The sequence below is a fragment of the Pseudomyrmex gracilis genome, unplaced genomic scaffold (genome assembly GCF_002006095.1).
Source record: "Pseudomyrmex gracilis isolate BER0280 unplaced genomic scaffold, ASM200609v1 scaffold_17, whole genome shotgun sequence".
Classification (NCBI taxonomy): domain Eukaryota; kingdom Metazoa; phylum Arthropoda; class Insecta; order Hymenoptera; family Formicidae; genus Pseudomyrmex; species Pseudomyrmex gracilis.
In genome coordinates, this window is record NW_018020601.1 from 637,950 (window position 1) to 653,871 (window position 15,922).

Here is a 15,922-nt window from a genome sequence, read left to right on the forward strand (position 1 = left end):
AGGACTTACTCCCTCTCGAGAACGTGCCACGGATCGGCAACTGATTTTCAGAAAAGTTGTTGACACTCTGTCGGACGGTTGTTTCTCTATCACGTTTCAAAACGCTCAAAACAAAGTTTAACCAAACTCAAGTTCCGAAGGACCATCGGGAAGAAGAAAGAAGACCTCTCTCTCTTCCGAAAAACGGAAAAATTAATTCCGTGATGACGAACGTGAACGGCTAAAGGGCGACCGAAGGAATAATTCTTTGCCTTTGAAGTGCATTGAAATGTGAGTCCGTTTTTGCAATTTTTTCACAAATGTGATGAACAGAGAAATTTGTGCTATCGCGAGTCGTATTTTTTTTTTTTTTGTCAATTGATAAAAAATCATAGACTCGTGAGTTGTTTCTCGAAAATCTGACGCGGCGCAAGCCGGAGGCGAAGTTCGGCGAATGAAAGTACGTCCGTGAGAAAAGTGCGCGCGTTTATCTCGATCTCTTCGATTCTTTTTTTTTTTTTGTTTTAATTTAGCCAAGCGCTTTTTTTTTAATCTAAGGTCAAATCAATTGACTGTATTGCCAGTACGAAAGATACGACTCGGAGATATGTGCGTCTACATCGCGGAGTAGCGCGCGCGCGCGCGCACACACACACACACACACTTCATCTCACATCGCCGTGTTAAATGAGGCGCGAATCGATACCTATCTCCGAATATCTATAAGAAGCGCTATTATGATTCTATTAAACGAGCTGTTAACCCGTCGTTCGTTCGCCACCGGGCAAATTCGCGATCGCGCGAGATAATACAAATTGCAAAACGCAAACAACAATTATTATCGCAGCGAATCTCCCGCGATCACTTCACCCGAGCAAAATCGTCTAATATTGTTATCTGATAAAGACGTTTCAAACACAAATATTGTTTGTAAAAGTCTTTTTGTTGGTTCTTAATGTTCGTTTCTTTGCGATCCAAGTTTCTGTTTTGAAATTTACGCAAAAAAATAAAACGCGCGTGGTGCATCCATACGAATTACACAGGCGATCGATGTAACAATCGTTGCGAGTCATTACAGTCGATCGTTGTGTAACTGTTTCGTGTCGTGTAACTGGTCATAAGCGATTTACAATGCTCGCAACATGTTCGCAATGTGAACAACGACCGGTCGCCAAAATTTATTTCCCTTCCCGCTCTCGATCGCGAATTCACGTCACGATTTCAAACCGCGCTGTATTTGGATCGACATTCCGCGATTCGCATGCCTCGTCGGTTCGGACGACCGATCGATTCGTCGCGTTCGCGATCTTGGCATTGAAACCGATCGCTTCGGAGACGACAGCAATCTCATACGCGGGCGCATATAATGCATTATGCACGTCCGTGTAGTATTTCGTAATCTGTAAATGGCAACGGCCTTAACGAGACACGAGAGAGCCCCGAAATTAATTTTGGGCCTGATGCCGTCCGAAAGAAACGATTCGCACGTGCCGCGCGTAACGAGCGACCCGCGAGAATTCGATTTCTGACGCATCAACGTTCATGACGTAATCGTTTGCTCGATCATTGTTCTGTAAGATGCACAATGAAATTAATTAGCATACAACATAATTTATTAGATAAATGTTAAGCTTTCGTATTTTCTCACAAATATCATATGCAAACACACAGTGACATATATTTTTACATGAGGAGAGCCTTGAACCCTATCCGCGCGGCCTCATGTCAGTGACAGATTTGCGCGCGACGATGATGGATCTTCGAGACGCGTATATGATTACAGAGGCAAATGAAGGGATAATGAAAAAAGACATAGACGCGAAAAAGAAGAAGGGAAAGAGAAAAAGAGAGAAAAAAACTCGCGTATGCAATTTGCAAGTATCCCTTTAATTGCGACGAGTCACTACGAGGAAAGTTAGAATGATGCTACAAAGAACTCGATAATCATTGACAAGCGCGTCGTACGCGTTTTTTTTAACGCGAACTCCATGCACCATTAATTCTCGCGATGCTGCTTCGCCCGGCGTATGTATTCGCAATTCGCACCTGCGACAAGTAGCACCACGCTTCATGAAGAAAAAAAAATATACAGAAAATTGCGATTGCAATTTCAGTAAACTTTATGTCCAAAAGAAAGATGTAAATTGAATTTTGTTGCAAGCAAATTTGCTCTTTATATTTCCAAAATAATGTTATGTATTAAAAAATCTACATTTTTTATTTATTTTTGATTTTTTAAAAATAAAATTAATGCAATAAACAAGCAATAAATGTTCATAATTTTTCCACAAAGATAAATCTCGTTTCAGACGAGTGCGCAATCAAATGATAAATTAACCTGTAATTGTTTATTGACGAGACATAATATCGTCTCATGCAAACTTCTCTCCCGAGATTCTCGAAGTCGGAAATTGTTCGAAACAACTAAAATTCCCTTTTGCGCGCTACATGCGCACATTTCTGTGGAGTTCTACGACACTTATAAGTACACAATATCTCAAGGTAATAATTAGTATGCCGCAATAATCAATGCGGAGAATTATCGTCAGCTGTCTTGAGAAGAATTCGCCTTATTCCTGACGATTTTATCGCACAATGCAAGGTTACGCTGTGTTACGCTGAATAATGAAACATTCAGGTATATCTCTCTTTCTCTCTCTCTTTCTCTCTCTCTCTCTCTCTCTTCGCGGAGAGAGTTTACATTGCTTTTTATAATAACAATGTGCGTGTCGATTGATGAAAACGAGATTGCGAGTCCGAGATGACGAAGAAAAATGTGTGTGTGTGGGTGTATAAAACATACTTATCTGTAATTACTGTCCTTCCGCACAAATATATCTAAATATTATTTGAAACACGCGGATTTTTTTTTCCGGATAAGAGATAATTACACACACGATGTTTCTCGCGGAGTGCTTAGTGGGCAAACGGTGTAATTCAGACGGAGCAGGCATTTTTCTTCTAATGTAATTGCACAAATTGTTACGCGTGACTTCTCATTATTCCCACACGCGCGCATCCGCCGGGTACACGCCAGCGCGCGCGGGGAGGAAGGCAAAAGCCGAGAGATTGGCGGGAGAAGAAACGACCTTGCTACTTTGAACGGCAAGGCTACACTTATGCCGTACGCATGCTATCATAACAACTCAGGTTCATTGCACCGAATTGCATTGCCTGTGCACCGTCCGAGAGACGTTACCATTTTCTTCGTTGGGGTGTAACACGTTCTTGCGCCTTGATTTTAGTCTTCAACGTTAGAATATACGCGCCGCTCAAGATGCGGCCTTCAAGATTTACTTCGAAAAGCTCCTCGACGCGAAACACGTCTCAACGGTGTTTATTTAAAAAAAAAAAACAATTTTATTTTAAAAATAAAATTCGAAGGAAGAAATAAAATAAATGATAAAAGATCAAATTTAGTAAATTTATCAGAGAATTTATTTCGTAAATTTTTTCAAAAATTCTTTAAAAAATTTCTAACAAAGATATATCAAAATGTTTTTATTTTAAAAGACGAGTACACACACGCGCACATCATTTTCTCCAATCATAAAAAATAAGTAAATAAGTCAAATCAATCTGCGACCGCGCGAGAGACATAACGCGCGTTCAAGGATCGGGAAATGTATGTTTTTTTTTTCTCTCTGTGTTAATTTTGTCGTCATTACGGCGCCACCTGTGACATTTGGATAACTGTAAATTCTGATTTCCTGAAAGATATTCCGTGCGGTTAAGCATCATACTGTGTCGAGGTCTTTCCGATACGATAGCGTTTAACACGAGGTCAGTTTCGTTTCGTGCAGTTACTCCAAATTGCACACACACACACATACACGCGCGCGCAAACCGAACTTGTCTCGTTTTATCAAAGGAAAAACTGGTTTCTGGATGATCGCGAGAGTATCCACACACATTCCGCAATCCGACGATGCATTTTGAAAGTAATTACACCTCGGGCATCGTTTTTACCGTTTGCCTTTTTGTAATCGGCGACGTTGATCTTTTTCGGTAAATAATAATAATTTACTATTATTAACGATCTCAATCTCTTCTCGAGCTCGTCAACGTGCTCGTCCCGAATAATGACATTGATCAATGTACTTAGATTATCGGTGTAATCAGTTAACAAGAGACAGATAACTTTTTTCTTTTGCGTGCGCCTCGGTCTCCGCAAACACCGTTAAATTTTCAGCTTCGAAGAGGAAGAAAAAAAGAGCAAAAAATCGAGAAGAAGAAGAAGAAGAAGAAGAAGATAACAATAACTGTCGATAATTACAAGGTTAATGCGGACCGTTTTTCTGTATTTTTTTCTTTTTTTCCCCCAAGTCCTTTTCTGCAGCAAACGCGTATTCTCTCGATTGCACACTTTGTAAGAGATGTGCGGTTGGCGTTCCCATACACATGCTTTCCTTCACTCGTATGTAATGGATTTTAAACTGGGAAATAAACATGCGATGAAGAGTCGTCGTAATGCGCGACTTGATATGAAAATTTTCCGCGCGTTATAAAACTTTTTACGAGCGCAGATGCGGAAATAAATCAGAAATGCGAAATATATTCTTCTGTCTGACACACACAGCGTTTCTATATCGTAAATCTAGAAATGGAAATTAAATGTTAATTATCCGTAAAAATGATCCGCGCATTTATAAATAAATCTTGTCGCATCAGAGATTTTAGATAGAACTACCTGCGACTCTCATTAAACCGCTCCCGATCAAATCGAAGAGACAAGACGCACGAGATCGCATTAGATTTACATGTGAATCGAGCTAATGTTTCGACAATATAAATGTCAGCTGATTATTACGCGAGAAGCCAAGTCAGAGCAAAGAGCCAATTAAATCCCGGTTATATATGTGTGTTATGCGTGCGATCTCGAAATCAAGGCGTTCTCGCGAAACGTAATGCATGCGCAACGACGATTAAACGAACGATTTGTTTGTTACACGTATACATATTTGGAAAACTCGTCTTCTTAACGACGTGGAAAAAGAAAACCGGAGAGCTAGTTAATTTCATCGACGTCGATTTTTGCTCCGTCGAAGCGCGCTCGAGGGCGGGTTAATTGCACGACAAACTATATGTATGCGAGATACGCTGCCGTTGTCCTGGGCATCACGTTATCCTTGGAATGTGTTCGAGGTTGTTGCGGCTGTTGTTCCCCGCTCGCTCCGTTCTCCGAACTAGCAGCGGCAGGTGGTAGTAGACCTGTCTGTATCAGTTTATAAATAAGTCGTGCTACCCCCTTAACAGCCCGTCATTACTTGCGCGCATCTTCGAATCGCCTGGCATTTATATCCGCAGCTTAGGATATTCGTTTACACTTCGATGGCGCAAACTGAACGCGAAGGTCATTATTAACCCCCCAAGTCCTTGGACCCGCGCGACGACGCGCAAGTCTAACGAATTGCCTGCGATGTTTCGCGCTGCGCAATCTTGTGTAATGTAACTTGTTTTACGAGAAGTAATTGACGGAAAAAAACACAAATAAAAATGTTCGATGCAATAGAAATAAACTAAGCTATTAATAAATAATGTAATTTACAATCTTTGTGTGAATTAAACCTTTTTTTAGAGAAGAAAATTAATAAAATATAAAGTACACAGAGTTCAAAGGTACGTGAGCAGAAAAGCTATTTTCTCATTTAAATCGCAAAATGTTTTTTGCCAAATTTATATTCTTGATATCTATCGCATTTAAAAAAAAAGTTTATTTACAAATTAATAAATCATCATTTTTATTAATATTCTTTAACAGTCTCTCTTGTTTAATTTATATACTCACGTAAGATCTTAATGTTTTATATGAAAACGAATTGTGCGGTTCTTTTATGTAATTTTAAATGCGTGTGCGATCGAAAACACGTGGGATAATGGCGATTGACATTCAGGGAATGATCACCGCGTAAACAGAGCCTACACAATATTCGCGCCACGAAATGTTTCATTCAACACAGGAAATAGCTTCACCCAAGTTGTACCGTTTTATATAATGTGGGTTATCCGCACAACTTCGGGACGAAGTTAAATACGGTATCGCCGCGTCGCACAATAAAATCGTAAAAAGAGAACGTTTATAATACAATTTCTCCGCCTGCTACTTTTATATCTCTAAAACAATTATCTAGATTAAACACACAACTAAATTTAATACTATTTAAACAATACAAGACAAATGTATATAGTATAAATAAATTACTTCTGACTATATAAAATTATCCTTTAAAAAAATTTACAAAGCAACATCACTTGACGTGTTGAAATAATTTATCAAGGTTTATATTTTTATTGCAGATAAAATTGCAAATAAAAGATGTGGCAGGTTCCATCGACTTTTAGCGTTTTAATGATACTGATTGTAACAAGACTGACAGAAGCTGGTAAGAGAGAACTAATTAAGTTCTTAATGATGCTAAAATTATCGCTGATTTAAAAAAAATGTTGATATGTGATTTATATTAAATTACAGACTATTACAAATATGATCAAAGTCAGTATCGGGAGAGTGTTACTCCTTTCAAGTGTACAGAACAGGGTTATCATCCCGATCCACGTGACTGTAAGGTTTACTACAGATGTGTGGATTGGGGTAATAGCGGTCCGCTGACGACCTTCAAGTTTGAGTGCGGAGTAGGCACAGTATTTTCAAAAGACAAGGGAGATATCTGCACACATCCGGACGATAGCGGACGACCTGAATGTGCTGGATCCGAAAATGAACTCGACTCAAATTTGAACGAAAATCCAGAAAATCCTTCTCCAATATGGACAACAGAAAGAACAACTACACGACCTAAACCGGTCACGACGCAAGATTCCGAGCGATCTACAACCACATCTGGAATTATTACAACAACTAAAAAATCAGAAACACCGCAGTCATCAACTGCAGACCAATCGGACAATGCTATTAGCAATTGTAAAAATAAAGTCCAATGCTCACAAGAAGGATTTTTAGCCGACAGCTGTGATTGTAAAAAGTTTTATAGATGCGTAGACAATGGCTCCGGAAAATTCATAAAATATGATTTTACATGCGGCGTAGGAACAGTTTGGGATCCAAAGATTCAAGGATGCAATCACGCCTGGGCTGTTCTGAGAAAAGATTGTAGACAAAGCTTGGAAAGTGGAAATGATGTCGATACTGGCGGACAATGGAATGGAGATAATAATGGACAATGGAACGGAGATACAGGAGATAATGGTGGACAGTGGAATGGTGATAACAGTGGAGACGAATGGAATGGAGATATTGGCGGGCCGAACCAGCCAGGACAACCTGGAGATCCTAATGGTCAACCGGGACAACCAGGCTCTCCAGGTTATCCAGGAATATCGGGATCTCCAGGAAGTCCAGGAACACCAGGGTATCCAGGAACACCCGGATCTCAAGGAAGTCCAGGTACTCCAGGAAGTTCAAACTCTCCAGGTTATCCAGGAACATCGGGATCTCCAGGCAGTCCAGGAAGTCCGGGCACGCCGGAAAGTCCGGGCACTCCAGGTTATCCAGGCACTTCGGGAAGACCAGGCATGCCAGGAAGACCAGGCACACCGGGAAGTCCAGGAACACCGGGAAGCCCAGGAACATCGGGTAGTTCAGGCTCACCAGGTTATCCAGGAACACCGGGATCTCCAGGCAGTCCAGGCTCACCAGATTATCCAGGAATATCGGGATCTCCAGGAAGTCCAGGAACACCAGGGTATCCAGAAACACCGGGATCTCCAGGAAGCCCAGGCACATCGGGAATTCCAGACACACCAGGAAGCTCAAGTTCTTCTCCTGACATTTCAAACTCTTCTGACAATCAAACATTAACAGGTACTACAATATACTACAAAATTTTATCTAATGTATGCAAAATAAGCACAAAAAGAAATAAATAAAATTTGTTTTTAGGTTCTTGTAAAAAAGAAGGCTTCTTTGGTGATCCTAATGATTGTAGCAAGTTTTATAGATGCGTCGGTGATGGCACGTCTTTCACAAAATATGAATTTCAATGTGGAATTGGAACAGTGTGGGACTCATCTGTTCAGAGTTGCAATCATGCTTATGCAGTACCACAATGCAATCAACAAAGTAGTATAGTTACACCTACACCTGATACATCACTAAATGAAATAGAAAACACTCCAGGAAGTTCAAGCTTGCCGAGCTATCCGGGAACATCAGGTACACCGGGAAGTCCAGGTACACCAGGAAGTCCAGGCACGCCGGGAAGTCCAGGCACACCAGGTTATCCAGGCACTCCAGGAAGACCAGACACATCAGGAAGTCCAGGCACGCCAGGAAGTCCAGGCACACCAGGAAGTCCAGGCACGCCAGGAAGTCCAGGCACACCAGGTTATCCAGGCACTCCAGGAAGACCAGGCACATCAGGAAGTCCAGGCACACCAGGAAGTGCAGGCACGCCGGGAAGTCCAGGTACACCGGGAAGTCCGGGCACGCCAGGAAGTCCGGGCACGCCGGGAAGCTCAGGCACACCAGGTTATCCAGACACTCCGGGGAGACCAGGCACACCAGGAAGTCCGGGCACACCAGGAAGTCCAGGCACGCCGGGAAGTCCGGGCACGCCGGGAAGTCCGGGCACGCCGGGAAGTCCGGGCACGCCGGGAAGTCCGGGCACGCCGGGAAGACCGGGCACGCCGGGAAGACCAGGCACACCAGGAAGTCCAGGCACACCGGGAAGTTCAGGCACACCAGGAAGTCCAGGCACTCCGGGAAGACCAGGCACACCAGGAAGTGCAGGCACACCAGGTTATCCAGGCACTCCGGAAAGACCAGGCACACCAGGAAGTGCAGGTACACCGGGAAGTCCAGGCACGCCGGGAAGACCAGGCACATCAGGAAGTCCAGGCACACCAGGTTATCCAGGCACTCCGGGAAGACCAGGCACACCAGGAAGTGTAGGCACACCGGGAAGCTCAAGTTCTTCTCCTGACATTTCAGATTCTTCTGATAATCAACCATTAACAGGTATTATAGTTTTACCTCTTACATGCATATAATATTTAAACACTTATTAAAAATAAATATATATAAAATCTGTTTTTATAGGTGCTTGCAAAAAAGAAGGCTTTTTTGCTGATTCTAAGGATTGTCAAAAGTTCTACCGATGCGTTGGAGACGGAACGTCTTTTACAAAGTATGAATTTCAATGTGGCACTGGAACAGTTTGGGACTCATCTCTTCAAACTTGTAATCATGCGTATGCTGTATCTCAGTGTAATCAACAAAGCGGTGTAGTCACTACACCTGACACGTCACTAAATGAAATAGATAATACTAATATACCAGATACGAGTATATTGCCCCCAGTGCAATCTCCAGAAAGCTCTACTATTCTATCAACATCTTCCGAGTCTAATATAGATTCAACTCAAGGTAGCATTTCCATTACGCCATCTCAAACGTCAATTTCGTATCTGCCACCTACGACTAGTTCTCCATCAACAACACAAGTTACCGAATCTATTTCTTATTTACCTCCTACAACTCAAATGAGTACTTCCGTATCTTACTTACCACCTTCAAACAGTATTACAACAAGTAGCACATCACCTGGATCAACACCTGGATCTGTTTCATATTTGCCACCTGACGCTAGTGCAACTGAAAATGCGGAATCTACAAGTACTTTACCAAGTTCTTCATCTCAAGGCGGAAAATTTGAATGTAATAAAGAAGGTTTCTTTCCAAATCCCGATGATTGCAAAAAATTCTATCGCTGTATACAAAGTCAATCCGGTTATCAGAAATACGACTTCCAGTGTGGTCCCGGTACAGCATGGGATCAAAGTATACAAACGTGTAATCATATTGAACAAGTAGCCTCATGTTCTACGACTAACAACGAAATTGATCAAAGTTCCAAACCTATCACCTCTAATTCTCCATCTGAATCTACTGCTACGAGTAGCACTTCAGTTATTGAATCTAGTCAAACCACTGCGACTACATCAGTTTCAATCACTACAGAAAGTACTACAATTGCTAGTACTACAGATGAAACATCTAAAAAACCATCTACACCAGAAACAAATAAAACGGAAATTTCGTCAACTGTAACGACGTCTGCTACTAGTAGTAGTGAAACATCTGTTCCAGAAAAACCAGAAGAAATTCAAACGCCAGAAAGCTCCAGCATGGAAAGTTCATCCGAATCTTCATCCGAATCTTCATCTTCGTCTACGTCTGAATCAAGCGAAGAAACATCTTCGTCTACCGAATTGCACATGCCGGATTGTACAACACGAAAGCCTAACAATACGATAGTGTGCAACCAACAAGGATTTTATCCACATCCAACTCGATGTGATAAGTTCTACCGATGCGTCGATAATGGCAACGGTTTTAACGTGTATCACTTTGACTGTGCACCAGGCACTATTTTTGATCCTAGCATCAGCGTATGTAATTATCCTGAATCCGTATATCCTGCAAGAGATTGTACATCTGGAGATGCCGCGTCTACAACTCCAAGCAGTGCTTCGGCGGAACCCACAGCTCAATCTACATCAACAGAGGCAACTACTGCGCAAAGCGAAACTCAACAAACGGAAGAAAGCACAACTACAGAATCTGAAACGACGGAAGAAAGCACTACCGCTTCTAGCACAGAATTAACAACGTCCGAAATATCAGAGGTTACAGAAAGCACTGAGTCTACGAGCGAATTAACTACTGCCGTAACAGAAACTGCTACTGGCACTATTGAAGAGACTACCGAAACTACAACAGAATCGATGGTATCTGAAACATCTACTACTGAGTCTCAAGAACAATCCACGACGGAATCTCAGGAGCAAGAATCATCGAGCGCGGAAACTCAATCGACAACAGAGTCTCAAGAACAATCGACAACAGAGCTTCAGGAACAATCCACTACACAGTCTCAAGAGCAATCGACAACAGAGTCACAAGAGCAATCCACAACAGAGTCTCAAGAACAATCGACAACAGAGCTTCAGGAACAATCCACTACACAGTCTCAAGAGCAATCGACAACAGAGTCACAAGAGCAATCCACAACAGAGTCTCAAGAACAATCGACAACAGAGCTTCAGGAACAATCCACTACACAGTCTCAAGAGCAATCGACAACAGAGTCACAAGAGCAATCCACAACAGAGTCTCAAGAACAATCAACCACTGAATCAGAATCAACGACGACGGAACCAGGAGCCGCAACACCTTGCGCTATAGGTAATCTAACTGACGATCAAATAGCCTTAGTTTGTCCTACCGGATTCAGAAGACATCCAAAATATTGCAATCTTTTCTACCAATGTACATCCGAGGGAAACATGGAAATTAAGATACTCGTATTAACCTGTCCCGAGAACACTATCTTCGACGAGCAAAAAATTCAATGTCTACCCGAAGACAGAAGCAGTCAGCCGTGCACAGGCGCCAGAGCTAGTGCCAGATTTTACAGAAGACTAGAAGATAACGACATATCTCCCGTAAGTATACTTCTAATCAATTCAACAGAAACTTATTAACAAAAATAATAACATAAGTAAACTAACAATTCTCAACTCTCTTGATTATAGATGAAGGTGTCATCGAATGTGCTTTGTCCGTCGGAAGGACATTTTCCTCATCGGCAAGGTTGCAGTAGCACTTTTTACAAATGTAAACGCGACGTTCAAAATACTTTACAAGGATATCTCTACAAATGTCCCGAGGACTTTGTTTACTGGTCGGTATCGAGAAGATGCGAACGTGCAACGCGTCTTCCCATGTGTTCGCACTTGGCGTACAGAAACAAAATCAACTGGAACGACCAATGGCAAATACCAATAGAGAACTTCAATCTTTCCGCCAGAATGTTGCGTTACTTTTAAATCGATAACACTGCCTCTTTTGTCTTCAGATTCACTTATTAAGTATAATTCATAAGTTTGCCATAGATATTTATATAGAAACCATAAATCCTCAGGTTAGTTACTTAAAATTACAAAACAATGTAATTGATGGAAATAATTGAGTATCTTGTAAGAAATTTTAACAAGACTGCTTTTAGTGCGAACTAGCGTTGAATTGTTGCGCTAGATATACGCGAATAAATGTCTAAATATTTGATCGATATTATCACTTTCACACTGTTCATGAAATTTCCATGAATGTAAATTTTTCTGACAAAGTGGAAAAAAGCTTTTTTGTTTTGATCTTATACCGATACAGAGATTTATTTCCATTGGTGCAATATATGTTACGATTTTTATCATTTTTATGATTTTTACTTTTTTACAACATGGCTGTTGAAGATCATTCTCTATATCAAATATTTTAACACTGGATCTTCGACAGCCATCTTGAAGTAGTGAATATTTAAATAATTAAATGATCATAGAAACTTTCAATTCACAGTAATCATATATGATAGCAAGTGAATAATTAATTCAAAACAAATTTGACTATTTGACGCAGCAAGTCGACTGGAAGACATAGTTGATCGAAACTATGCTTTTTTTTATTAACTAGAATAAGATGTTATTTATTTTGCAAATATTTTGTGTATACTTTTCGAAAAGTTTTACTCATTATCATATCATTTAAATATATAAAACAAAATCATTTACCAAGATAAAACAAAAAGTAGAGAAAAAGCATTATAGTAAAAAAATAAATAAATAGATTCTGTCGGATTATCAAAACTTTGTTATTTGCCACACATGTACGTCACTATGTGATATTTCTACACTGAGGATGGTTGCAAGACTTGTATGCAATATTTTGTGTATGTAAAATTAATGTATTTCTATTCATATATTACACTACCAAAAAAAATGTTTGATTTTTTTGCTGTTTGTGTGTGAGATGTTTATGAAAAAAGATATAATAATTAGAATCTTCTCCGATATTTATCCTATCTTATTCAAGTTTCTAAATTCTGTGTATATAGGGTAACTTCGGTATATAAGTCGCACCTATCGAAAACTTAATTTATCAAATAGTATTTATAATGTTAAAGACAAATTAACTATATCAATAAAAACTCTATACTGTCATTTACTATAAAAAAAATTACAAATACAAAATCTTAATCTTTATTCCTTATACCTTAAAACAAATCTTAAAAAAAATCTATACTGGCACGCGCGTGCGATGGTTTAAATATGGCGATACATCCCACCACTCGTTTTTTAGTTCACTACTTCCGGTAACCCTAGCCCAGGCGGCGTTGAAAACAGCGTTCCCCTTCTCACAAGAGGCAAGTTTGAACTCCCTGGACGTATGTACGCACTCGGCGCGTCGAATACCTTTGTACGCAAATGCAAGATTCGACGAGATAAGATTATTACAGCGGATATTTGGCGCTAAAAATGCGCAATAATTTATCTGTTACACAGAAACGTGAAGCTTGTGAGTTTGAAATAAATTTTTCTCTCCTCACATTTCCATACAAAATAGAAATACACAGAAACTCATTAATTAATGTAATCCATATTTCAATATTATGGAACTAAATATAATATATTTAAAGTTTCAATAAAGGGGTTTTAGTTTGTAAGGTTGGTCAAAATCGCAATAACAAAAGTTGTTTTTTTTACCGTTTATTATACTCATGTGTTTATTATACTCATGTATTGTTTTTACACAAGAGAAAACAGTAACGCTCCGACCGAAACAAATACCACATCAAAATACAATACTTCCAAGCTTTCGCTTGGTTCATCAGTTTTCTCCTATTTTCTCGTTGACATTTCCGACGTACGCGCTGTCACTGGTTTTGTTTTAAACTTTTTCTTACTTTCTGAAAAATAATATTTAATCAATTTGACATATACAAAACGAGAGAAAAAAACATTAAATGCGCGTGAAATATACTTACAAAAAATAGTAAAGACCGTAGATGCGTATGTGACGATTAAAATCGCTAATGGCAAGATAAACATGAAGAACAAGCTGAAACTGCCGTAAAGTTGTTCTTGCCAAGCTTCTACGTGGGTCATTGCGTAAATACTTCGATGAATGGTCTTTGCAATATAAAACACAGCGACCTGTTAAAATGTAAAATGCATCGTCAGTGTTCAAACAAAAAAACAAAAAAACTTGCAGAATGCAAAATTTATATGTTGTTACCTGGGGCGCGGTAAATTATAAATTAAATTAAAACATAAAGAGCGAAATAAAACTCTGATGGAAAAATTTACTTTATACAGACGATAAATATCGAATGCTGCGTCGAATGCTTTTATTCCGAGTATTGCGTATGTACATATGTATGTACGAGTAGTATCTTCACCAAATCTTCCCGTCACAAGGTAACGCAAATGTGTCTCAAAGAAATCCGAAACATTTAAAAGACATCTGGAACAATATTCAGATACATATACTTCACATTTAGCGCGAAATATATTTTTCCGATTAGAATTCATTATTTTTCAATATTAAAGATAACACATGACGCTATCTCAATCCGAGAGAACAGCTATATTTAGAAGGAAAGGTGTATGAGAGATATGGATTCTCCAATTTTTCAGACGTCACTCAGGTGTCTTTTAAATAGAAGTTGAAAAGATACTTTACGAATGATAGATGGTGATCGAAAAAGTTGGGTGGCATGTGGATAATGGAACGAGAAAAAGTGCAAAGCAACATTACCATCTCTCTGTAACAAAATTTGAGAAATAAAGCCGCAGGAAACTCGCACAGTGTGATATTGCGTATAGGCGTTGCAAGTACATCGAAAGACATCCGCAAAATTTCAAGCAACATTGTCCTTCCAAACTTTTCCGTTATTTATTTGCACTTTGCGATTGCAAAGATATATATGTGTATGTATATATATATACGTATATATATATATATATGTACATGAAGCATCGTTGTAAATACAACCCTCTCTCTTTCGCGTTGTTTTCTGCGTTTCTGATTCTCGTTCTCTTTTCTTGTTGCCTTCTCTGGCAAAAAAAACTCCAAATGAACATTACCTGACATCTTATATCAATATAAGTTATCGTTTTGATGAATACGCGATCTTTTATTCGCTGAATAATATATAATCGCCTTGCCGACTGCTATTTCGATTCATGTTGACGCACACCTCTCCACGATGAGTCGCACGCTTTGTCTTAATTTGTGATCGCAATTTTTTTTGGCGTGCACACGTAGTATATATGTCGCTTACATACAAAGGCAATATGTAGGAAGACGCTACTGAACGATCGTTGATACGATTGTTTGCCAGTTTACTAACGTTACATGATCAGCCACGATATTTCGTTATCCACTGAACATTTTGTCGCGTACACGTTACCGTAGCATAATTCCGTATCGTCACAAACGCAAATTGCTCCCGATCAATTTTGTTGTGGCACTTTGACAGAACGTTATTAATGAGTGCTAACCGCATCAAACATTGTTTGTTCAGTAACCGAGCGGCTCTATCGATCCTTCAGTCGAGTATCAAGCACTATCGAGGTTTTCGTCGATATATATACATATTTTTCGATTAGTAAATATAACACAAACACCTTTAGAATCTACATTCAGTAAAACCAAAAATTCGCTTTTACAATCTTGTTTTGTTGCAAATTTAGGAAATGTTTTCGTGAAATGAATATTTATGAAATAACGTATTACTTTCTTCTTTTTTCTTTTTCTCTCGTAAACTTATGCTATTTAATACCGATGTAACTTTCTACTCCGATGAAAAATGTTGAAAACATTCGACGCGCAAATTACGTTGCTGCTTCGAGATTAACGTAAAAGAAATTAATGTGAACAAAAAACAATGTATTTTTTATTCATTGTATAGTATAAACAGAACGACAATCATATATAGTGTGATAGCGCAAGCGTATCCGATATTGCCGTCATTATTTCAGCAACAATGTCGTCAGAAATAAGAAGAATTCATCTATAAATTAATTGACTTATATTGTTACTTTAACTTTCTCTCCTTCTTTCTCTTTCTCTCTCTTTCTTCTT

At 39.4% G+C, this 15,922-nt stretch overlaps 1 protein-coding gene across 1 annotated transcript; it reads left to right on the forward strand.

Moving 5' to 3' along the window:
• LOC109864125 (mucin-12-like) lies at positions 1-12,978 on the forward strand. The gene is made up of 6 exons (XM_020445041.1): positions 1-270; positions 6,277-6,362; positions 6,452-7,801; positions 7,880-8,956; positions 9,038-11,445; positions 11,536-12,978. The coding sequence occupies exons 2-6, from the start codon at positions 6,296-6,298 to the stop codon at positions 11,827-11,829; spliced, it is 5,196 nt and encodes a 1,731-aa protein (XP_020300630.1). The 5' UTR covers positions 1-270; positions 6,277-6,295; the 3' UTR covers positions 11,830-12,978.
• The last annotated feature ends 2,944 nt before the right edge of the window (positions 12,979-15,922 follow it).